The following is a 24,812-nucleotide window of genomic DNA, read 5'->3' on the forward strand; positions in this document are numbered from 1 at the left end:
ATTGTCTTTTGTCTGTCTAAATAACAGTGAAGCTTTGGGTATTGTTGTTGTTTTTGTTGTTGTTTTCTTGCACATGGCAGGACCATAGGAACTATGAAGCTATTAAAAATTTTATTCATTCCAGTTTCTGGGGGCTTTTTTAAGCTATAAAGAGGAAATGGAGTCTACACTGTGTTTCACACCAGCGTCTTCAATACGCACTAAAAAGAAACAGATGCATTTTCAGGATTCTGTTTGCACAGGTGTTTCTGTGCATGTGTGGTTGCAGGAGTGTGTGCATACCGCAGCCAGAGGACAGCCTCAGCAGCCACCCACCTCTTTTCATTTTTGAGGCAGGGTCTCTCATTGAAATGGAGCTCACCTACTAGGCTAGGCTTGTTAGTCACGAAGTCACAGAGATTTGCATGTCTTTGCTTCCCCAGTACTGGGATTACAGGTCTATGCTTCCAAGGCCAACACTTTTTCTTAATGTAAGTTCTAGAATCCAACCGATGTCATCAGTAGGCACACATGCTACCAACTGTGTCATCTCCCTGAGCCTATGTAGAAATCCTTTCTTTTTTTCCCCTATCTACCTTTTTTTTTTTTCCTGGCTCTTACTTTCACAAGACCAATGCCAATGTTTTTCTGTTTAGATCATAGATGAAATCTTGAAGATTAATGAAGACCCCAGAGTGCATGGCCTTGCCCTTCACATCTCTGAGGATTCATTTAGCAACAAAGTTCTCGACGCTTTGAAGCCAGAAAAAGATGTGGATGGGTAAGAAAATTGAAAGCAAAATAATCAATCTTATTGATAAGTAACTGTGGGGATTTCTTTTCTAAATATCTAATTTTTGCAATTTCATCAGTAATTAGTTTTAAATAGCGGAGAAGGTTGAGAAGTTTTAAAATTCTGTGAGTCAAAGTCATGCATCGTGGAAAATACACATTTGTCTGGAGATAATCCTTCACTGTCGTATCCACTCCGCAAGCTCCTCTCTTTCTGATGGAATCTCTGGTCAGCAATAATCTTCCCTGGGTAATTCTATCAACAGAAAAGATACCTTGACACCTGATTCTGCAGGAGTCCCGAAACCGCCTTTACTCCTAGACTGGTTGGAAAAAAAAATGCTTTTATTAATGATACAAGTTCCTTCTTGGTTTTTCGAGACAAGGTTCCTCTGTGTAGCCCTAGCTGTCCTGGATCTCTCTCTCTGCAGGCCAGGCTGGCATCAAACTCAGAGATCCTCCTGCCTCTGCCTCCCAAGTGCTGGGATTAAAGGCATGGATCACCATCACACACAGTATAATACCAGCTTTTAGTTAAATTTTGAGTTGGGTAAGGAATTGTGGCCATTGGATTTTTTTTTTGTGGGATGCCATTGTATGATGTAAGTATCATAGGCTAGTGAACTCCAACAGCCTGCAATAGAGGTACCGTGTGTTTGCTAGAAAGTAAAAGCTCTATTTTCTTACATGGAAGCCTAGGAAATACTTTTAGCTATAGATGAAACAATGGGGAGCATTTAGTACTGCAGGCTCTAAATAGATTTATAAAGTTAGACTCCTGTCTAGTATATTCTTCAGCAGCTGGCTCAAGAACCTGGTACCTCACTGAACTACAGTGGTCTCTTCTACCCCATTCTTTCTCTATGACCAGGGTAGACCCAAACAAGGGTTAGAACATTGTTTTGTAAGGGCTGGGGAGTATGTAATTCAGTGGGAGAGTGTGTGCGTAGGTAAGACACTTGGTTCTCCAGGAGAAAGATATGGACGGATGGATTGAATGGTCGCATGAATGATAAAAAACCTCCAGTTCTATAGAAATCGTGAAGGAGACGATGCTGGAATGGACCAGGAAGCCCCCAGGGGAGAGGATATAGTTTCAGAACTTCCATACAAGGGGAGAATCAAAGGAACCATCTGAAAGGCTTTCTTTCTATTATCAGTCTGGGTAGAGAACATTGTCTTGGCAAACAGTTGAAACTCTTTGTTCTAGATTTGAGTAGAAAAAGGCACACAGAAGCCACCGATAATATGCTTGTGGTTTCTTGTTTTCCCTTAATTTCCCATGAAGATAAATACCGAAGCCAAGGAGAAGTCAACCTGCCCATCTCTAGAGTGAGGGACTCAATCCTGAGTTCTCCAATTGGACAGCTGGCTTCAGCATGTCAGGGTGCTGCAGCCACTGAAGGTGTCTCTGGAGGTGTGACAATGCAGCCCTGTGTGACTTTGTGCTGGGTCTACTAAGCTTTCTGACTGAGCAGCTGACATCCCGGCCACTTGGCTGTCATTGCCGCGCTGATATCTGGGACCAATGCTGTACGTCACCACCAGGTGACTTGTGACTCACTTGTCCTTTTTCTTTCCGATCCAGGGTGACTGATGTCAATCTGGGGAAGCTGGCGCGAGGCAACGCCCCTGAGTGTTTTGTTTCTCCTGTGGCCAGAGCTGCCATAGAACTTGTTGAGAAATCAGGTCTGGTGGCCCCTCCTTCTGGAATGGTCTATTCTGTGCATTGGGGGTTTTGTTTGTTTGTTTGTTTTTCAATGAGGATTTGTTACTGGCAGATTCAAAGTGAAGCAAGAAGAGAAATGCTCTTTTCTGCTTACTGTTCATTAGATAATTTTTGAAAATAAGGACTTGTCAAAGTCTCAAAGTGCTATTTAGTGGCGACTTCTTTCCTCTTGGTTCTTATTTGGAGATGTCAATAGACTGATTGAAAGCATTTTCTAATAAATAACAAATGAACATAACATTTTAAACATTAGTTCCTCTCAAGAAACAATCACAATAACCACAGCAAAAACAATTCCTAAATCAGTAAATGTGTCGTTCCGTAGGTCTCAGTCTCACCTCTGGTTCCTCCCCAGCTCCTCTCAGACCCCCTCCATCTCAATGTCACTTGCATTTCATGTTCTTTAAGAAAAGAATCTACTGGGCTGGAGAGATGGCTCAGCGGTTAAGAGCACTGACTGCTCTTCCCGAGGACCCGGGTTCAATTCCCAGCACCCACATGGCAGCTCATAACTGTCTGAAAATCCAGTTCCAGGGGATCTGACACCTTCACACCAATGCACATAAAATAAATTTAAATAAACCATAAAAAAATTTAAAAAAAAAAGAAAAGACTCTACTGAGTGCCATTACTGTTGCCTAAATGTATATAGGTTGTGGACTGTCTGCAGCTTCTCAGCCGGAAGGCGGGCCTTGGGAGCCCCCATCCATGCTGGAATATTGACGAGATTCATCTCGCTCTGACGTGTTCCCCAAGAAAAGATGTGTTTTCAAAGGTGTTCTTCTTTCAGTTAAAGCTATCTGGGAGGAAGTTTCTGAGGTGTGATTTTAATCTTGAGTTCTCATTGGTTGGTAGGAGTCACCTTGGATGGAAAGAAGGTCTTGGTGATAGGGGCTCGTGGGCCCTTGGAAGCGGCCCTGCAGTACCTTTTCCAGAGAAAGGGGTCCATGACAATGAGTTCCCCGTGGGCAGCACCTCAGCTCCAAGGCAAGGTAGGTCTCACCTGCAACTCTGCAGCCTTGAAAATCTGTATTAGAAAAGAAGAAAGGCTGGCAATGTGTGAAGTGAACACTGAGCAGGGAATTAGGGAAAGACCGTGGGAGATCTTGAAGGAAGAAGACAATGAAAGCGCCGTGCGGGGGTGGAGCACACCTTTAACCCCAGCACTTGGGAGGCAGAGGCAGGCGGATCTCTGTGAGTTCAAGGCCAGCTTGGTCTATAAGAACTAATTCCAAGACAGGCTCCAAAGCTTCACAGAGAAACCCAGTCTCGAAAAGAGAAAAAAAGGTAATGAAAAGCAAATCCTGTCACGGTAGCTCATTCCCACAGTCACATCATTTGGAAACCTGAGTAGTTCAAGAGAAAAGGAGCTCAGGGAAAAATGAATTCAAACAAACAACAATTACTAATGTACAAACAAACATATATGAGAGATTGTTGATAGAACCCAAAGTTGGTTCTTGAGAAAGATTAGAAAACGGGTATACAGTTAGTAATGTAAGAGAAAAGAGCCCCAGCTATAATAAGAAAGAAGAAGACCCAACTACTGTCCTAGTTTCGTTTCCATTGCTATAACAGATACCCTGACAGAGCAACTTAGGGAAGAGGGGTTTGTCTGGCATACAGTTCAGATTGCAGTCCGCCACTGTGGGGAAGTTGAGGCAGGAACGAACAGCATCAAATGCGTGGTTGAGAGCAGAGAGAATAAGTGCTCGGATCTTTGCTTGCTTGCCTTCTGCTGGCTTTCTTTTCTTAGAATGTTCTGGACTCACCTCTTCCCTTCTTCCTGGGGAATGGGCGGAGTCTTCCTACATCGGGACTACATTTAAAGAAGTTAAAATATGGTCACAGATCGGGGTGTTTACAGCCAATATTTAGCTGGTGGTTGCGGTCTTGTGAAAGACTTAGAAATCAGTAAGACAAAAATAATCAGCAGAAAAATGGCAGATGGCCATTCACAGGCATGGGGTGATTCAGTGACCTGCGGAAAGCCACCCAGCCCCTTAGGATTTGTGCTCACGAGCCCTGCCAGCGATAATTAAATAGTGACAGGTATAGACACTGTCAAAATTGTAGGAGAACGGTAGCTGACATGTTGCTGTAAAGACTTCAAGGTGAAATAGGCCCTTTGCAAAGTCCTTTAATAGAGTTTATGGTGCTTTTTGACCCTGACATTTTCCTATCTGAATATATCATAGACAAATTCCTGGACATACAAACAAGAAGACATGGTCAGGGGCTTGGGGAGATGGCTCAATAATAAAGTAGTTGCCTAGTATGCACATGACCCTATAATCCGGGCACAAAGCAAAACAAAAGGGAAACACACACACACACACACACACACACACACAATGCTCACCTTGGAATGCCAGAAAAAGGAATTGGGTAATGGCTAGCATGGGTACTGCCATGACTGCCTACCTAGTCATGGGTACTACTATGACTACTATTTAGTAGTACTAAGTGACTACTAGTTCTGTGGTCTTTGACGTGACTTTGAGAATGGAGGAAGGGAGTGAAAGCCTTCACCCTTCACCTTGGGAGGGAGAAGTGGATGAGATGCTTTCCAGCCCCTGCTGAGGACTTTTCTCCTCTTCATCTCAGTCCCTGGTCCTGTCCTGCTCTCTTCAGCTTTCTCTCAGAGTCGGGCTTGGGTAGTCACCCCAGTGGGATCGTTTCTAAGGCCGTTAGTTTTCACGGTGCGGCAAAGGCCATCAGATCACATCCTCCCTGGGTGGTGTGACGGCCAAAGCAGACAGTTGGTCGCTGGAAAGCACTTAGCAGACTACCTGGCTTGTAATTAAGGCTCAGTGGGTTGGAACAACCAATCTTCTCATTCTCTCTCTTCTTCCCTTCTCCTCCTTTGACTTACTGAGTTTCGTGTGTTCTATGTTTAATACTTTGTGTGTTTTTACTGACATGTACTGAAGAAAATTGCTAAGCATTTTTGGTTGAGTTCATCTATGTCCAGGCTGGGGGAATATAAATGAAATAATATCTATTATAAAGGAGGAGACGGTAGATACGTGCTCAGCTGGTAGACTGCTTGCCTCAGCATGCATAAAGCCTGGGTTCAGTCCCTAGCGCAGCATGCCTGGTGGTGCCTACACACAATTCTAGGGCTCCGGAGGTGGATGCCGGAAGATTAGAAGTCCAGGGTCAGCCTGGGCTAGAAACTCTGTCTCAAATTAAAGAAATAAAGCACTGCCATCCATATTACTCATGAGCAGCCGTTCTAGAGTCTACGACTGGAGTATAATACTGGAAAACAATAACAAACCATCAGCACTTAAATTAACAGCGATAGTCAGCCATGCTCAACACAAGGCAAAGTCCTGTATCTAAACAGTTTGGGATGAAGAAGGGACTTTGTCAGGCCTGGTGACATGCTTGTAATCCCAGCACTCAGAGGCTGAGCCAGGAAGACTGCATCAAGCCCAACCTTTGTTGTTTTTTTTTTTTTTAAGTTCTTCCTCATTTTGTTATATAGTATAAAATTTGAGTTTAGGGAAACTATAAATTTTAATTGAGACTTTAAAAGTCATTTATAATTTTGACTCATTTTCTGACATTAGAGTCTCTCTTTTAAGAGAGGAAATGTGTGCATCTCTTTACTTTTTATGAGTGTTTTGCCTGCGTGTGTGTTGTGCACTGTATGCACGTGGTACCTGCAGAGGCCAGAAGAGGGCACTGGATTCTCTAGGACTAGAGTTCCAGAGAGTTGTGAACCTCCATGTGGGTGCTGGGAATGAAACCCAGGTCCTTTGGAAGAGCAAAAGAAGCCAGCACTCTACTGCTGAGCCACCCTTCCACTTCCAAACATTTGTTTATCTTGGGAAACGGATTCAAACTCAGGAGTCCCGCCATTGGTCTGTTTTCTCAGTCTGGACTATGAGTGTCTATTATTATTATTATTATTATTATTATTATTATTATTATTATTATTATTATCATTATATCTTTCCATGTCCAAGCTACTTTGTAATGCTTCTCATTTTAGAAAACAGCAATGAACAAACACATCAACCGTGACAGGTATAGCAGAATCTTGATTGGCGGTTTGAGTTCACATTGTCTGTGGGACTAGTGGGGCCTGGCAGTGTTCAGCAGAAAAATCTCATGCCGAGCCACTCTTGAGACTGTGCCGTCCCGAGTAGAGCAATGACCTCCTGAACCTTCTGTACTTTCTTTTTCACCCTGCCCGAGGTGAACATCTCTGTCCAGCATAGCTTTACCACCTGAGCTCCCCACCCGATAGTCACGCAGTTGCCCATTTGGGACATCAGATCTAGTGTGACATCCCTTGTATATAGCTGCCCTTTGCTTTATTTAATAACAACCCTGTAGCATGAAAGCTGTGAAGATGCTAATTTGGATATGGTAGAGAAGCCAAAAGAGAAACTCTGAACCGTTTCCTTGGGGTGAAAACCTGAAGGTTGTGAGGGTGCGTGTGGGCCTATGAAGGGTGTGTGTGGACTTACACAATCTCTGGCTTCTGGGACCCACGGGGGTCTTGGAATATACTCCCGCCCCGGATGTGCAGAATGGCATCTAAGAATACATATTACTTGTGCTAAAAGATGGGGAATGATGGGCAGGTTAGAGAGTCCTACGTGGAAGGCAGGGGTCTCCACCCACAGCTGGAATGGTGGCTTGGCAGGTGGGTCCACCTGATGCCATGCTTGCTGATTTTAAGACAGTTCAGGAATGTGGTCTTGGAAGGGAATGAAACCCGTGTGTGTTTTTAGTAGTCACCACATGGGGGCAGCCTACTCAAGAAAATTCAAGAACAATTATTTTGCCCGACCCCACCCACTCACTCCCCTCCTCCCTCCCTCTCCCAGAGCCAAACCTTGTGCTTGCTTAGCTTGGCAGCCACTAAGTCACAGCCCCTATTTTGCACTTGAAAACCTAGAATTTGGGGTTTGGAAGCACTGGTGGAAGAGGAAAATAAGCCTTGCCCCGCACTGAACAGCTGTGGTGGGAAGCGAGAATGCCTTCAGCGCGGCTGAATGTTTTCACAGCTGTCCGGAGACTTTGGCTGGTTGTATCTGTATTTTTGAAAAACAAAGACTTTTTTTTTTTAAAGCACTTTTTCTTATGAAAATAAATCACCTGAACTCTTCTGTGGGATGAAGCTCATCCCATCTCTGAGAGGAGGAGTCCGTAGCTGTGGCTTTTCTGGAGAACCTGGAGATGGTGAACATCCCTGTTTTCACAAATCTGAGAAGCTTCTGTTAATAATTAATATGCATTTTTCTCATAATTCCTTCACGCTACAGCGACATCATTGTGAATCTGAGATGCTTGATCTTAGCTGAAAGACTGGGAAGTGACGCCATCATGGCTTTGCCGCTTCCACTCTTTTGCATGTGTGTTGGTGTGTGTGTGTGTGTTGGTGTGTCTGTGGGTTGGTGTGTGTGTTGGTGTGTGTGTGTGTGTGTGTTGGTGTGTGTGTGTGTTGGTGTGTGTTGGTGTGTGTGTGTGTGTGTTGGTGTGTGTGTGTGTTGGTGTGTGTGTGTTGGTGTGTGTGTGTGTGTGTTGGTGTGTGTGTGTGTTGGTGTGTGTTGGTGTGTGTGTGTGTGTGTGTTAGTGTGTGTGTGTTGGTGTGTGTGTGTGTACCAGAGCACAGCCTCAGATGTCATCCTCAGGAGCTGTCTGCCATATGAGACGGGTCTGTCTGTCACTGTCCCGGAGTTCACTAACTAATCTGAGCTGGCAGCCCAGAGAGCCCCTGGAATCTGCTCATCCCAGCCTCCTCGGTGGGAGATTCCAAGCCCATACCACCTTGCTAGATTCAAGTACTCAAACATATGAGCCTATGGGGACCATTCTAATTTTCAGATACCACAGAGGCCTTCTACAGGGCTAAGCAGAAGCCAGCACCAAGCTCTTGAACCTGAAAAAATTAGAAACCAACTCAACCTGTCTTCAATCTCGGGCATTTTGTTATAGTAACTGCGAAGGAACTGATACAGATGGTGATGACACCTAGAATCTCCAGGGAGTGTGAGCATGACGAACTGAGATTTGACTTCATGGAGCCTTGCAGAGACCAGGATGGACCTCTGTTCAGTAGCTTTATTTCTTATGCCCATCGGAGTATGTCACTGACAGTTATGGAATTGGCTGACTCTTGCCATGTCTGTTTCAGGTGCGGTTTGCATTTCCATAGGTATCCTGCAGTGGAGGGGAGGTTGAACGTTGTTCATATCTAATGAGTGTAGACCCCGGTCTTGGCCGTATGCATCTGCATAGAGCTGAGAACCCCCTACCCCCACCCCACATTTTCTCATTTTCCTCCACACAAACCTATCTTTCCAGGCCCCTGGGCAGCAGTGATGGAGCTGACAGACAGCCCATATCCCATGGTTGGGAATGCGCTGTGGCTGAGTGGTCCCCTCTTTCTCACTGAGGATTTTACCCTGGTATCCCACCCACCTGAGTGAGACAATGCTTTGTCTTGAGTGCTTTGAGTCAAGTGGTACCCTGTCCTTGGGAGAAAAAAAAACCGCAATTGTTGGGCATCAGAGAGCTCTGCTCCCTTGAGAGTCCTGTTGAAGTCATGGCTAAAGCACAGCTGGGAGATACTACGGGAATAGTAGTATCTGGGACGAGGCCGGTGGATCCCAACTGCACAGCAAAGACGTGCTCTAGATATCCGAGACGTGTTTGCATTTAATTTACTCCGAGACTCTCATTTCTCTTCATTTTACGGAGATGCTTAGGAAACCAGTACTTACGGAAAAGAAAGAAAAACACAGGTCTTTCGTAGTTGAAGGCTCAAAAGTGTCTGGGATTTTGGAGCAAACCTCCATCATCACAAAGTTTACACTTAGCGCACAGTGTGCCTAATAAAAGGGCTTGAAAGTGAACTGGAAATTTCTAGATGTATTGCGTCATGTGCATGAAAGACTGGGGTAGCTAGAGCTCCCGGTCTTCTAAGTGGGCTGGGTCATCGAGTTATATGGTTACTGATCTTTCCACACCTTAGGACAATACTGCAGACCGACAAGAGCAGCCCGTGAGTCACCTTAGCTGAGTGGCAGGTCACAGTGAGTTGTGCACTGTCCTTTGTGTTGTCCCAGTGATGTCTAGGCTCCTATCCACTCGACAGGACTGTCCTTGTGCCCACGGTGAGGAAACAGGCTCAGAAGATGCTTTCTGGAGACTATAGGTTAAGAACAGATACTTGGGGCAGGAAGGATGGCCCAGCAGTTAAGGGTGTGTACTGGCTGCTCTTGCAGAGAACTCAGGTTCAGTTCCCGTACCCAGCATTCTCTTCTGGCCTCCACAGATCTGTGCGCAATGTGATGTGCACAAACTGATGTGTGTACACGTACATGCTCATCAATAAACAAATACATCTTTTTGGGAACTATCTCTGCCCTGCCCTATCCTGCAGCTGCTTCTAAATAATCCCTCAGAGGCTTAATATTAATTATAAGCTGTTTGGCTTATAGCTCAGGCTTATCTAACTAACTTTTGCATTTAAATTAATCCATTTCTATTAATCTTTGTATTGTCATGAGGTTGTGGCGTTACTGGTCTGCTGGCATCTTGCTTCTTTCTTGGGCGGCTAGCTGGGGTCTCTGCCAGACTCTGCCCTTCTCTCTCTATTTTCAGTTTGGCTTTATAACCTGGCCTGTCTACAGGCCAAAACAGCTTTTTATTAACCAATGAGAGGAAGACATATTCACAGTGTACAGAAGGCTTATCCCACAACAGGGAAGAAAGAAGCTACCACGTTTTCCTCCTCTGTGCTTGCAACACTGCCTCCAGATTCTCCTGTGAGTCTGATCTCTGAATCCAAAGCTCTGCCCAGCTCAGCTGTGGCTCATCACAGTGAGCAGGGCTCAAGCCAGTGGCCTTGGGTTGAGTTTACTCTTGTATCCATCCAACTCTTTACGATTCCTGAGACAACCTTGGAAGACAGGCAAACTGATGTAGACTGAATGCGACTCCTTCCCCTAGACCTTGGACTTGACCGGCCTGCCAGGCTCCCTTCTAGGAAACAGCGGTACACATCCTATGATGGCATGATTCCTGTCCTGTGTGGATTTGCACCATATAGACGCAGAGCCAGCATCTAGCTTCCCCAGCGTGTGTATTCGTGGACCCCTGGGGTGCTGGCGGCTCAGCTTTCTTTGACAAAGTGCATTCAGATGTTGGCTTCTAATCTTTTCGCTCGTTCTCCTGCCTGGTCACATGACTTGTCAACACCAAAGACGGAGCTGATTGGAGCTTTTCTAAAAAGCCAAACTATCAGACTGTGTTGAGAAAGGGATTCATGAGAGCACATTGAAACGAATAAGCATGAGGTCAAGGGGAACCGTGTAAATTGGCAGATTGATTAGCCTCAGATGGTTCGGGATGTAAGCTGAGACCCTGAAATGGGGGAGAAATGGCATATTGATCCGATCAGTTTGTGGGGCAGATGTAATGAAAGCAGAGTCTGTCTCCACCTTCCTCTTTACAGCTGCCCTCATTTTAAATACCCTCCCTATGTCCTGTAGGCAAATTACTCTGATTTCTGCCTTGATGCGTTATGCTGCAAACGTTCGAACTCAGAACGCGTTCACGCAGACATTTTTAGACATGGTGGTGTAACGATCCATGGGCTCCGAAGGGCAGTTTAACGGATCAGAAGTGGAATCGTGTTGCCAGGGTGCCTCATTCTCTATGGGAAACCTGGCTGGGGACTGAGATGTTCCTCCGGACTGGGGTTTTGGTTCAGCTCTCAGGCAACCTGTGTCGCTTTGCCATCACCTGTGGTCAACCGCACCTGTACCCTGAGTCACCAGAGTCCAGGTGTGGAAGTGGGGCACAGACTTCAAAACCAAGTGCCCTCTTCAGTCCTGCTGGATTCTGGGGCTATGTCCTGAAGAAAACAGGCTGAGGATGACATCTTCAGCCCACTTACACATGATTTGTGTTTCCCTCCTCCGATGTGGTTTCTGAGGTGTTTAATGGTAGGTGCACTCTTGTACGTAATCTGTAATGCAAGTATCATCCGTTTGTATAGAGAGCTGTTTCCTCATCTTTTGAATTTGCCTATCAATCACTAGAAACCAGGTATTAGGCTCACCACAGGCCTGGATCCTGACCACCGCTGGTAAGCAGAGCCCAGGCCCAAGTCCATGTGATGTGACATCCCTCTGCCATGTGTCTGGATTCCTCAACTCTCAGAGGAACAGCTAAGTCCCAGAGAGTTTCTCCAGGAGAGCAGATGTGGAAATCTGATCCATAGATGTGCGGTGGGAGGTTGGAAAGCATAGATGCCAGGTGAAGCCAAGCCTCGCTCCCCATCTCACCATTCATGTCGCTGAACTCAAGCCTGCAGTGTGCCTGTGGCATGTGGTGTGTCCTGAGGCCCACCCTCTGGTCCTCCAGAACCTTCACCACAACACACACGCTCTGCCTCTCCCTCCCCCCTCCCACTTTCTCTCACCCCTCTTCCTAGTCTCTTTTCCCCTCCTCATCCTAACTTTTTTCAAGAGTTTGAAGAATATAATTATTTTTATAATCTTTCAAAGCATATATATTACTGAATTTAAGGCTGTGTTTTCCCCTGACTTTTAGGGTATTTGGTGGTGGTAATGATAGCTTGTGTGTGTGTGTATGTGTGTGCTTGTGTGTGTGTGTGTGTGTGTGTGTGTGTGCTTGTGTGTGTGTGTGTATGCTTGTATGTGTGTGTTTAGGAGGGTCTCATTTTGCCCAGGCTGACCCCACACTTACTCTACAGCAGTGGTTCTCAACATGTGGGTCATGAGCCCTTTGTGGGGGCTCAAACATTCCTTTCACAACGGTTGACTAAGACCATCTGTATATCAGATATTTATATTATGATTCCTAACAGTAGCAAAATGACAGTTATGAAGTAGCAATGATAATAATTTTATGGTTGGGGGTCATCACCACGTGAGGAACTGTATTCAGGGGTCGCAGCATTAGGAAGGTTGAGGACCAGTGCTCTGTGGCCAAGGATGACTTGGAGCTTCTGATCTTCTTCCCTTTCCCTCCCAAGAGCAGGGATGATAGATGTGTGCTCCCACGGCTGATGCTAAGGAATCCTGGCTTCCTGCATGCCACATAAGCACAATAGCAACCACACTTCATTCCCAGCCCCATCTAACGTGGATATATGACATTCACTTCGAAGGAGATTAACTGTCTTTCCTAGCGTTCTCGGACACAACTGAATAGCCTCGCTATGCACTAGGACGGTGAAGTAAGAGTTGAACGTGGGCAAGCTGAGGAAAAGGAAGGCCGTTTATTAGCCTTCAGGGGATGTTGGTAAATATATAAGTTTAATTCTCCGTTGCCCGTTTGGCTTGCAGTCATTCTGATTTATGAAATAAGCCTGAAGGTTTTAAAAGCCAATCATCTGTTTTACTGATCACAAGAGAGGGTAGACAACAGAAATACACACGAGTCCTGCGAGGAAAAGCATTCCCCCAGAGTGAGGTCACTGGGTGGGCACAGAGCGGGGGGAAATACCTTTGTTACGACTCTCATCCTCTTATCTTGCCAAAGCCTGACGCCATCTGAATGAAACCAGCTGAGCGGCCTGACATTTTAGAGTCGTTACAGCTCTTTCCGTGTTCCTCAATTTGTTACTGCAGGAAAACGTGGCTGTCGATTCGTCGATCCACAGCCTAGCCGTATGGTATTTGCTCAGCTAAGTTCAGATGAGATCCGGCACGTTCCGGGTGGTGTGGCCCTAGAGTCGGCTACTTTCAAATCAAATGTTAGGCGTTCTAAGTTTTTGAAATTTTAGGAATAGGCGGGGATTCTGCTAATGAAAAATTGCACCAGCACGGCTCTCCATCCAGTGTGCACACGCTACTCCAGGAGTGGTTGCTAGGGTAAAATTACCCGTCAATTCCTAGTTGCCAGGAATGCAATTTTGGTTTCTAGTTCATGTAACCACCAGGAATGGTGTAAACCTCAACCCTGCCCTTTCCCTTATCCTGCAGGGCCATCCCCTAGCTCTTGTGCCAGACGTATTTCCATCCTTAGCTCCCCTCTCCCTAATTAACACCAGTGCCTCCTTAAGTGACCTTGGGACTTTTACTCAGACGTCTCACTCTTTCTTTACTCTGTATGGGGGTGGGCCCCAGCGGGCTCCCTCCTTCCCTACTGTTGCCTAACCAGTTTCAGTTCCAGCCCCAAAGTCCAGTTCCCTTGGATGTCTTAGTATCCTATGGGCCTCCTCCCTCCTGCTTGTCCAATCCCAAGACAAATCTCATACAGCATAGATCAATCTGACCACCTATGTGATTTTGTTACATTTTTTGTATTATGTTTATTCTGCTGCCCGTTCCAATCCCAAGACAAATCTCATACAACATAGATCAATCTGACCACCGCTGTGATTTTGTTACATTTTTTGTATTATGTTTATTCGGCAACAATGAAACATTTTAGAATTATACCTTAAGTGGGGCGGTGGGGGCAGGAGGGGCATGTTTCCGTGTTTCCAAATTCCTGGCTTGTTACTCTTTGAGATTTAGGGACACAAAAGAGTAGCCTAACACATTTCAGAATTACTAACTGCAAGGATCCAAGTTGACAAGAAGGCTCTGGTGACGGGTCTTCAAGCAGCAACGAATTTCTCATGTTTCTTGCCGCTCTGATCACGGGAGCAAGGAACCAAAACCGAAGGAGCTGTCAGTCAACACGGGAATGGGTAGTGAGTCTGGTGCATATAGACTGACTCCATCTCCAGCTCTAAAGAAAAACAAAGTCACAAAATTTGCAGGAAAATGGATCGATTTAGAATGTATACAATTAATAGAGGTCGCCCAGTCTCAAAAAACAACACACGCTCTCTCTGGTGCAAATTCCAGCTTATAAGGAAACAAATGTATGTACAACAGTTAGAAAGGAGAACAAGAAAGGGTAATCTTTAAAATTATAAAATGCACGCTGATAATTCACAAAGTATATATAATATACTTTGTGGGGTCCTGGGCATGCATTACCAAGACGTAACGCATTTTCACTGCAGAATATGACCTTAATTGTGCAGTGCCCATGTGCGATTCCGCGAGGGCGGTTACAGTACCGCGAGACCCGGGTTTTCAGCTGCATTGCTCGTTGTGGGAATGAATGCTACTGCATGCTGTAGTTCTTTCCAAGCGCTACCAAGCCGAGCATATTTTATTCTTTAAACATGAAGTTTGCTTTTCCAAATCCCTGTCTGTTGTTAAGAAAACATCAGCAATTTTGGAAATATTGACAATTTTCTAAAATAAAAGTAACACTTTCTGAAAAAACAAATATGGAGTTCTTTTCAGGATGATGCTAAGAGCTAGCCCAGGAACCTCCATGCTACACAGGATGTTTGTGGGCACTTCTCTCCTGACCAAGTCCTGTGGGGAATCAATAATGGAGGCCTATAGGATCTGTAAAGCCACCTGATATACCCCTTTTGCTGGAAGCTAAAGCTCACAAGAGGGGCCAAATGAGTGTGGTGGGTCCTGCGCTCCCCTCCGTACTCCCTGTTCGGTGTGTGTGAGACGGTTGCTGGATAACACCAGTTGAGTTGCTGATGTCCATCCAGACATTAAATACTAGGAGGTCTTACATTCCAAGATGTGGGGGGAAATAAGTAGCTACTGAATGCTGTTTTCCTCTTGTGTCTCAGCGGTTTGCCTTGTGTCTCCCCATTCTAACATCTGCGCCCAGGGATGGGTTTTTACCTTTACACTCCCAGCTATCTCTTAAAAAAACATAAGGTGAGGCGAACAAGGATTTTCAACGCTTAGTCACACTATTTAGTCATTTTTCAAGGTGTATGTTTACTGGGGGAAGCAGTTACCTGTGGACTCTTGTGTTTGTTTTTAAACAGATTTATTTGCTTAGACTTGATATACTTTTTTTAAAAAAGATTTATTTATTTCATGTACATTTGGGTTTTGCCTGTGTGTATGTCTGCATGAGGATGTCAGATCCCCTGGAACTGGGGTTACAGGCAGTTGTGAGCTGCCATGTGGGTGCTGGGAACTGAACCTGGATCCTTTGGAAGAGAAGTCAGTGCTCTCAACTGCTTGAGCCATTCTCTAGCCCCTAAACTTCATATTCTTAACTGGGATGATGATACTTCAAAATATGTGGAAGCAAGTTTCATAACCCTCGAGTGCTAAAATGCAAATTTCTTCAGATAAAGCTTTCAACTTAAAACAAATTACATTTCTATTGGTTGGGGGGCAGCACACATGTCCCAACATGCTTGTGGAACTTAACAGACAAGTAGTCAGAGACATTTTGCACCAGGAATTGAACTCAGATCTTCGGGCTTGGCGTCAGGAGCCTTTACTCACTGAGTCCTCTTAAGAGCCTGTCAACTGGGTTTTGTTTTATTTTTGTTTTTGTTTTGGGGGAAGAGTTGTTTAGTTTAGTTTTGTCTTCTTTTACTTGTTCCAGCTTTAATTCTTCCATTATTTATACTCCTCCACAACACATAATTCACATTGCTGGAGAACTAACATGTCGCTTCCAATCTCGATGATGGGACTGTTGTTGCTGTAGTCTCCTGTCTTTAAATGTGTTACATTTGCTGGATAGGAAAAGGCAGACTCTCATGTAACTTTCCAGATCGCATCTGCCTGCTCCCTTCCCTCCATGTTTGATGTCCCCTCCCCATAAGGGTCACTGGAATGGTTTGCATGGTCCCTGAACCCCACTGTACCCCACGTGCTCCACAGCGATGTCCATGTATCTATGTCTTCCTATTGTTTTAACATTTGCTCCTCTGCCTGGGGAGTGGGTGGTTCCCGCTAAGCTATGCTACTCTTGTCTCCACAGAGAAAGCAATATTTTGTTATGAGGTAAAGTTTCAAGCCGGGCTCTAGCCAGGGCCTTTCCCATGTGGGGAGAGGGAAGCTGAAGCAGCCAGGGAGACAATAATTCTTGAATTTGGAGTTCATTAAAATCTTGCCCCATTCCTCAGTGGGTTTTTCATTGATCTAAGCATCTAGCACTTTTTCTTCCCAGAAAGAATTAGCATCTATGCTGCAATGGTGAAGGGAGGAGGGTTTTGCCCTTTGGTGAGGGATTAACTGCCCCCTGATTGCTTCTTAGTGCAGCTACTTTAGCGATGTATGTAGGTACATAGCTAAGGAACCGGAATAAAATTCTCGAGATTTCTAGGTAACAAAGAGAATGTATTGTACCAAAGGTACCATGTACAGGAATCTGGGGGATCTTAGGGGCAGGCACGAAACTATGGTCCCTGGCTTTCCCCAGAATGAACACTTCAACATTGTTCTTCAAGATGGCCTTTCCAGAAGTGCTTTAACGCATTCTGGTTTCCCTGTCCCCGTGCAGGAACATCTAGCAAAATGATATTTCTTATCTGCTGCTCTGGAGCCAGCCATAAACATTTGCATTTCCTTTGAGGACTGCTGTGGTTGAATTTATGACAGCCATTTACATATGTAAATGAGAAATGGCTTTTTGAAACAGATGTCTACAATCGTCTTCCCACCAGAACACTTTTCCCTACGCATAACATCAGCCACAAGTTCTAACTTCTTCTCAGATCTGTCTGCAGAGGTCATGGATGGCTTGACCTGGCCAGACTGCCAGGGTTGTTGGCTCTGCGCCTCTAGGCGCTCTTTAACTGTGTAGCATATAGGAGGAGGAATGGCTACTCAGGCAGTAGTTTTGGCAGAGATATCTTCTTCTCTTTCTAAGTCTCTTTTCCTCCCTCTAATGTGTGTGTGTGTGCGCGTGTGTGTGTGTGTGTGTACATAAGAGTATGTGTATGCTGGGCTGGAGAGATGGCTCATAAGTTAAGGGGACTGATTGCTCTTCCAGAGGTCCTGAGTTCAATTCCCAGAACCCACATGGTAGCTCACAGCCATCTATAATGAGATCTGGCGCCCTCTTCTGGCCTGCAAGTGTCCATGCAGCCAGAATGCTGTACATATAATACACATAATAAATAAACTTTTTTTTTTTTCAGTGAGTGTATGATCTTGTGAGGGTAAGGCCACAGAAAGTGTGTGGCAACCAGGGGCTCACTTTTCACCTTCTTTGATACAGGCTCTCTTTGATCTTTTGACAAAGCATGGCCCAGTCTGGCTCCACATTCTGGGGAATTCTCCTGTCTCCACCCAACTTGTCCATAGGCACACTTGGATTGCAGCTATACTCCCAGGTCTGGTCAGATGTGAGTTTGAGGGATTTGGTCTTGGATTCTCATGCTTGCACTGTAAGCTCTTTACATACTGAGCTAACTTCCCGGTCTTCTGTTTCATCCCCAACATGAGTAATGTACAAAGGGGTGCGACATAGAAATGAGAATACTTGTGCAGCGTTTACACCGAAGCAGCAACCATGAAGATGTTTTTATAGCCCCATTCTCTTTGTAAGATTGTTAGTCTCATGTCCTACTTGTACTGAGATATGCTTATTGGTTCAGGGTCATAGTCCAGGCCCACAGTTTGGTATGAAACTTGGGGTCTTTTATTGAAAGTGTCTGCTACTTTGGAGTCATGTGACATCAGAAGTTGTCTAGATCTAATGCTCTAGGTTAATGTGTATGGTTTTCTCTCCTTTTCTCCTTTTAGCTTCAAGAGGCAGATGTTGTGGTCTTAGGCTCGCCTAAGCCAGAAGAGATCCCTGCCGAGTGGATCCCTTCGGGAGCCACCGTCCTGAATTGCTTCCGTGACATTTCATCAGGTAAATCGCTTCACCTTGGTGGGGCGGGGGATGATGATGTTGGGGGAATTAGTCACCTTGCTTCTTCAGGAGAGAACGTGTGTCTTAGTTTAGGGTCTCATTGCTGTGAAGAGGCACCACGAGCATGGCCACTCTTACAAAGAAGCAGTTAATTGATAGTGGCTCACTTAGGGTTTCAGAGGCTCAGTCCATTGTGATCATGAAAGGGAGCATGGCAGTCTGCAGGCAGACAACAGGAAGTCAACCATCACACTGAGGGAAGTTTGAGCACAAGAGATCTCAAATCCCGCCCCCACGGTACCGCACTTCCTCCAACAAGGCCACACCTCCTAACAGTGACACTCCCTTTGGGGGTCATTGTCTTTCAAACCACCACAGTGTTCTTGGCTGCTGTCAGTGTGGGTGTGCAGAACAGGCGACTGAACTCTCAATGTGCACACATTTGGGCTTTTCTGATAGCAGCATCGCGTTGTGAGCAGAGAGACCAGGGTATCAGCGGAAGTACTACCCTTTCCCCTTACCACCACCAGAACGCCTCTGCTGGTCTCTAGTATCAGACAGACATGACTGACACCTGTGACCTCAGGGGACAATCTGGGTATGTGTGAGGTAGGCTAGAAATGGTGGAGTCTTTCCTTGCCAAAGATTCTTGGCAGCCTCTCTGTGAAAAGCAGAGGGAAAGAGGAGCTGCTGGGAGGGTCGGGATGGAGATCAGCCGTGTGTCTCCAGAGTCCCCCTCCCGGTGATCCCTGAAATATTCTGGCTATAAAAGCACACAGAGCAATGGAGCAAGTAGAGGTTCAGCTGTGTGTGCGAGCAGGGGCTGCCTGGCTTGTTCTAAAGACACCTGTGGCCGGCAGGTGTGTGGAGTGGGTAAGGGTTCTTGCCACCAAGTCTGAGGAGCTGAATGCCATCCCCAGGCCCCACTTGTGGAGGGAAGAACCAACGCCGTCAAGTTGACCTCTGACCTCCACACACACCAACCACAGCCATGATATGCACACCCTCACAATACAAATAAATAAATATACATATATATGATTTTTAAAAACTAAAATAAAAAAATAAAATCCATACTGTGTGGATGCTGGGGAATGTAGCTCTCTGGTAGAGGGCTTGCCTCCCGTGTGTGAAACTCTCAGTGCCATCCCTTATGCTTCAAAAACACATGAAATACATGTCATATTTCCTACGGACATGCATACAACTTTTATTGTTCCCTAAGAAAGCAATCTCTAACCTGTAAGTGATGGCTTTGGTAGGCTGGGATCGGAATCCTAGTTCGGGGAGGAAGCTTAGTTATAATGTCCCTATTTCTGCTTTTTCATGATTTTATATTCTTTGCAAGAATATTTACTTGCCGGTTTTTGTTAGCATTTTTACTGAGAACAATTTTGGTGCAGTTCTAGCTGGAGACAGAATCTACTTCAGTATTCTTGTGGGCTGTCTTCATTCTCTGCTGTTAATGTAAAAAATGGTATATTTTCTGTAAGGAGAACTTTATTTTTAATATTTCTTTTAGAGCTCTTGGTTTTGATAAAACTATTTTTAAAGGTATTACACCTTTAATCTCAGGAGACAGAGGCAGGAGGATCTCTGGGAAATCTAGGCAAATCTGGTCCATATACCACGCTCCAGGCCACACCAATACCACAGTGAGACCCTGTCTCAAACCAAACAACCAACCAATAATAACAATAATTAATTTTTAAAAAAGTAGGTTATGTTGGAGAATTGGTGTGGGATATGTACATATCTGAAATTCCAAAAGAATTTATGTTTAAATAACTTTAAATTTCAGTATTTTGATGCTTAGGAGAGCATAAAAGACTAGAAGCCTTCCCTTCTATATTGATTTAATTCTTCTATAAGTGGAATGATTGCAGCTAGTTTATTTTAAATCTCACTGGTCCCTTTATAATACTTTGCTTGTTGGTTTTGGAAATTCACATTAACAAGATCCACATAGTAGAGGCTAGGTGTTGATGAGGAGCAGGTAAGTGCCACCCAAGAGCTGTCCTATGGCTATGGTAGAGATCCTTCCCCATGTTTGTCCTGCTAACACTCGGGCCTGACGGGACAGTATGCTGATACGATGCAGGCCATTTCCAGGGCTGCTCAAGGTTGTAGCACATTCTAAATGGTCAAGAGTTCTCATCGTAGTGGCTTGGATGACTGTGAGGGCTTAACCAATGAGAGGGTTGAGAAAAGGCTTCCTCCTTTGTCATAATCTTTTTCGGACTAGCTACCGGTAAGCATTGGTTCATGCTCTCCCTTCGCCATCTTTCCAGCACACAGGACTGATTTCACAGCAGCAGGTGTATGTGTTTTCTTGGAAGTTATGCCCAGGGAAGGGATTCTGAAAGATCATGACGGTAGCTTCAGAGAAATTGGGCAGACCTTGGATTCATCAACCTTTGTGTTTGGAATAAGATGAGATGTTTCCTTCTGACTCGAACTTTGCTTTATGTCTGTATTACCCAACTCTACCCCTACCCCACCTCCACTACATCTATCCCTGAGATATACGCTTTATTCTGAGATGCATGTCTGTATTACCCTCCCCCACATCTATCCCTGAGATATACGCTTTATTCTGAGATGCATGTCTGTATTACCCAGCTACCCCCACCCCCATAACACACACCGACCCCTGACACATACCACCAATTTTCTAGTTGAATTTTTAATTCATCCTCACTACATGCAGTTAGTCACCTTTAAACCAGGGCTGGGGATGTAGTTCTTGCCTGGCACACACACAGGTTCCTGGATTCAATCCCCACCCTGGCATAAAATGTGATGTAGCGATGCATACCTAAAATCCCAGCACTGGGAGGTAGAGGGTCGGAGGGTCAGAAGTTCAAGGTCAGTCTTGGATACATGAGTGCCATCTCAAAAGAAGAAAACATAAAGCCATTTAGCTTATTGTGTAGTATCTTAATTCCTGCTTAGTTTGGTCTTAGAGGTTGCAAAGTTATATAAGGTAGTTCTAATATTTACGTTATTTTCATTTCTTTATAATTCAAATCTTCTTTCTTTTAAAGGAACAGAAATTGTATACCGTAATTTGATAGTGGGATTCAGATGTTTGAAATGATGGTGGCAGCTCTCGCTGAGGACCCTGTCGTAAATCTTTCTAGAGGATTCCCTCTGGTTCTCGGCACCATGTCACCATCTCACCTTAGAAATTTAGCTCCTGGAACTAGAAAAAACAAAATGGTATTTGTTTAAGTTTATCTGTATTAATTTCCGGTTTTTAGCTCTCCTGGCTTTGGAATAACTTGTCATCTTAGAAAGGAAAACCACGAAAGAGTTGTCTGTGGGTTTATAGGATTGTAATAGAAAGGTGGTCCACCCGGCTGCCTCTGCATCAAAGCCAGGTCCTGAGGGGGTGGAGCAGTGCGGGAGGAAGACTGTCCCTACTCCCGGGGTAGTCCAAGGAGGGGCTGTTCTGACCTCCACAGGACCTTGACTTCTCTCTGCACAAATTTTGGTCAGTACCGTCTTAAAACATTTGAAATGAAACGACATCTTTTAAAGTGACATGCCCCCAAGGAGCCATGGGTTAAATGATGGTGGGAAGTGAGAAGTTCCTCCCATGTTTTAGGACAGGACCCTGGCTGGGGACACCCAGATTGGGGGACAGCCTTCAGGTGGAGTCCTTCCTTCACTTCTTAGGGTGCGGAAGCAGCGGTTTCCTGGGTTTCCTTTCCCAAGTCTCATCAGCGTTAAAGTGTACTGACAATGTATTCTGCTGCCCTGAGTCCTCCCATCGTAATGGCTTCAAATTCTCTGCAATCAATTCTGTCTCGATATTTATCCCTACTCCAGAAAAAAAAAAAATAGAAAATTTATAAAGGCAGATCTGCCCAGTAAATAGGTATACAGAATCAAATAAAAGTAACTTCTCACCCCATCATGTTTTTCCAGTTAAAAGAATCAGTTTTATTTGACTCTAATAAAAAGAAAAGCAAATGATACCCCAAGCATTGCTGAAATTTAGACACCCACTTCCAGAGAACTACTGGGTTCTGTAAGACCCTTGTAAAGTGTGTGGTGTGTGTGTGTGTGTGAGCTAGTGAAAAGCCTCTGTTATGACTCAGTAATAACTCACTTGTCTAGCATGTGTGAATTAGATGGCAAGGCATCTATGGTCACTGTGCTTACAAGGCTGAAGTCAGCCCTGTGAGTGAAGCTTTTGTGGGCAGATCTGGTGCTCTGAGGCCTACAGCATTAGCTGCATCTTTTGGTATTTGTTGAGTATAATTAATTGAGTGTAACTGAGTGTAAATTAGGGGTAGGCCAGTCCTTGCAGAAGGGAAGGTTGACTGGTCACAGACTTCTGTTAGCAACGGGTTTTAACTCCCTCCACCCAGACTTCTCATTTGATTCGTTCTTGCTGCTTTCTTCCAAAAACTCCTCACGATTTCTGGTCCAATCGTGGGATTGTATTCCCCTCTAGGTTTATTTCCTTCAGACAGCTGTCCTGGGAGCTGAGAGGAAGGAAGGCGTTCTGTTTTGCTTATACCTGCTCTTCACATTGTTCATCGTGTCTTCAAGCCATCAGTGAGCTCATTTAGACCTAGCCGGCAGCCTTCATGCAGTGTTTCAAAACTGCAGCCTAGTCTCTTCCTGAGCCCTGCGCTGTGCAAACGCCTAAAGTGATAAGAATTCATTACTGTGCAACTGTGTCCCTTATGTTCTGGGAACGTGCATTTGCAAATTGATACCAGCCCCTGGAATGTAGCTGTCTTCATTCTCCATTGCTTAAAGACAGGGGGATGAACAGTATGTTTTTCTTTTCCATGGTAGTTGGACAGGATCTTAAGAGCAGGTCTCTAGTGATTAAAACAAAGCAAAACAAATCTCTCCCATCTTTTGACTCTTGTCCTCTGCCTAGATGTGATTTATAGAGCCAAAGCATTGCTAATCTTTAAACTATACATGGGGGATATAGTTTTTCCAACACCCTTAATGCACTTGACAATAAAACATCATGGAACACATACTCTTTAAGTGTTTTGTGCAATTTCTTGCAAAGGACTGTCGGCAGTGTGGATAATTTAGGAGTCAAGTGGTCCAGAAACAGAGGAAAATTGTTTAATTCAAAAGCATCGCTATTAGAAGCATTTTCCCCCTCTGAGGGCACAGCCCAAAGCACTTTACATGTGTGTTTTCTTTTAATAAATTTTATAATTGCTAACTAAAAGAGGGGAAAGTGGAATTCTCATTAATGATCCCCAAATTTCAAAACCAGGGATGTCTGTCAACTGTCTGCTACTGTGAAAAATTATTGAGAAAAAAAAATCAAATGATAAGGAAGAAAGTCTATTTTGTTTCATGGTTTCCAAGAGTTCATACCACGATTCCCAAGCCCTGTTGCTCTAGATCTGTGCCGGAAAGGTGGCAGGAGTGGTCGCGAGGAAGCAAACAGGAAGTAGAAGGCTCTGGAGTCCCAGGGGCACAACCCCAGTCACCTAGCTTCCTCCTTCCTTAAAATGCCAGCACATCCAGTAGAGCCACAGCCGATGAACCAGCCCTTTCCATGTGGGTGTTCAGGGACACCCCAGTCCCCAAACAGCACTAGATAATCCCTAAAGTTAATATTCTAAAGCATAATAGTTTTTGAATGAAATTGGCTCATATTTCTTTTTCTTTTCTTTTTTCTGGGGTGGGGGGGGGTGGTTAGGGAGTTTCGAGACATGGTTTCTCTGTGTAACAGTCCTAGCTGTCCTGGAACTAGCTCTGTAGACCAAGCTGACTTTGAACTCAGGAGGCAGAGGCAGGCGGATCTCTATGAATTCAAAGTCAGACTGGTCTACAGAGTTTTGTGTGTGTGTGTGTGTCCCACATGTACACAGGTATATGTGTGCATGTGTATAGCACATATATACAAGTGCTTCTTGGAAGCAAGAGGATGTGTCAGATCCCCTAAAGGAAATGCCTAATATGGATGCTGGGAATTGAACTCAGGTCCTCTGGAAAAGCAGTAAGTGCTCTTAACCACTGCGCATCTCTCTAGCCCTGGAAATTGGGTCATAGTTCTTTGGGTGGGGGAGGGGCAGAGGTGCTGCACATTGAACCCAGGGCCTCAAGCATGCTAAGCAAGCACTCTACCACGGAACTATATCCCCAGTCCTTTTGCTTTTTAATTTTGAGAACGAGTCTGACTACCTTCCCCAGACTGACCCTACCTTAGCCTCCTAAGTAACTAGGATTTCAGGCCACCAGACCTAACTAGAATTGTTTTAAGTTACTATTATATCTCTATTTTTAGTTGTGTTCATGAGACAGGATTATGCTATGTAGCCTAGGATAGCTTTAAGCTGTCTATTCTCCTGCCTCAGCTTTCCAAGTGCTGGGTTTACAGGGCTAGACTACCACATCCATCTAATTCTGTATTTTTTTGAGATCACAGTATGATACCTGAGGTGCTTGAAGAGACTGCTTAGATTGTTTCTGTGTTCTATGTGAGATTTCTCCCAAGCAGGGTGCCTTGTTAAACTGAGCTTCTATATATCCCTGGTTAACAGTTTAAGTGAACATTGGCATCCCTCTGATGTAAACTATAAAAGAGCCTCCACTGAGATCCTCGGGGCTATGCAACAGGTCA

The 24,812-nt window shown here is 44.8% G+C and overlaps 1 protein-coding gene across 1 annotated transcript in view; it reads left to right on the top strand.

Annotated features, from left to right (window-relative positions):
* Nucleotides 1–24,812, top strand: part of Mthfd1l (methylenetetrahydrofolate dehydrogenase (NADP+ dependent) 1 like) — a 174,763-nt gene that overhangs the window by 13,973 nt on the left and 135,978 nt on the right. The window contains exons 5-8 of the mRNA XM_048419753.3: nucleotides 636–760; nucleotides 2,360–2,460; nucleotides 3,356–3,492; nucleotides 18,085–18,196. Of these exons, the coding sequence (XP_048275710.1) occupies nucleotides 636–760; nucleotides 2,360–2,460; nucleotides 3,356–3,492; nucleotides 18,085–18,196 (475 nt within the window). The remainder of the gene's footprint in view (nucleotides 1–635; nucleotides 761–2,359; nucleotides 2,461–3,355; nucleotides 3,493–18,084; nucleotides 18,197–24,812) is intronic.

The sequence above is a fragment of the Myodes glareolus genome, chromosome 1, assembly GCF_982192425.1.
Source record: "Myodes glareolus chromosome 1, mMyoGla1.1, whole genome shotgun sequence".
Classification (NCBI taxonomy): domain Eukaryota; kingdom Metazoa; phylum Chordata; class Mammalia; order Rodentia; family Cricetidae; genus Myodes; species Myodes glareolus.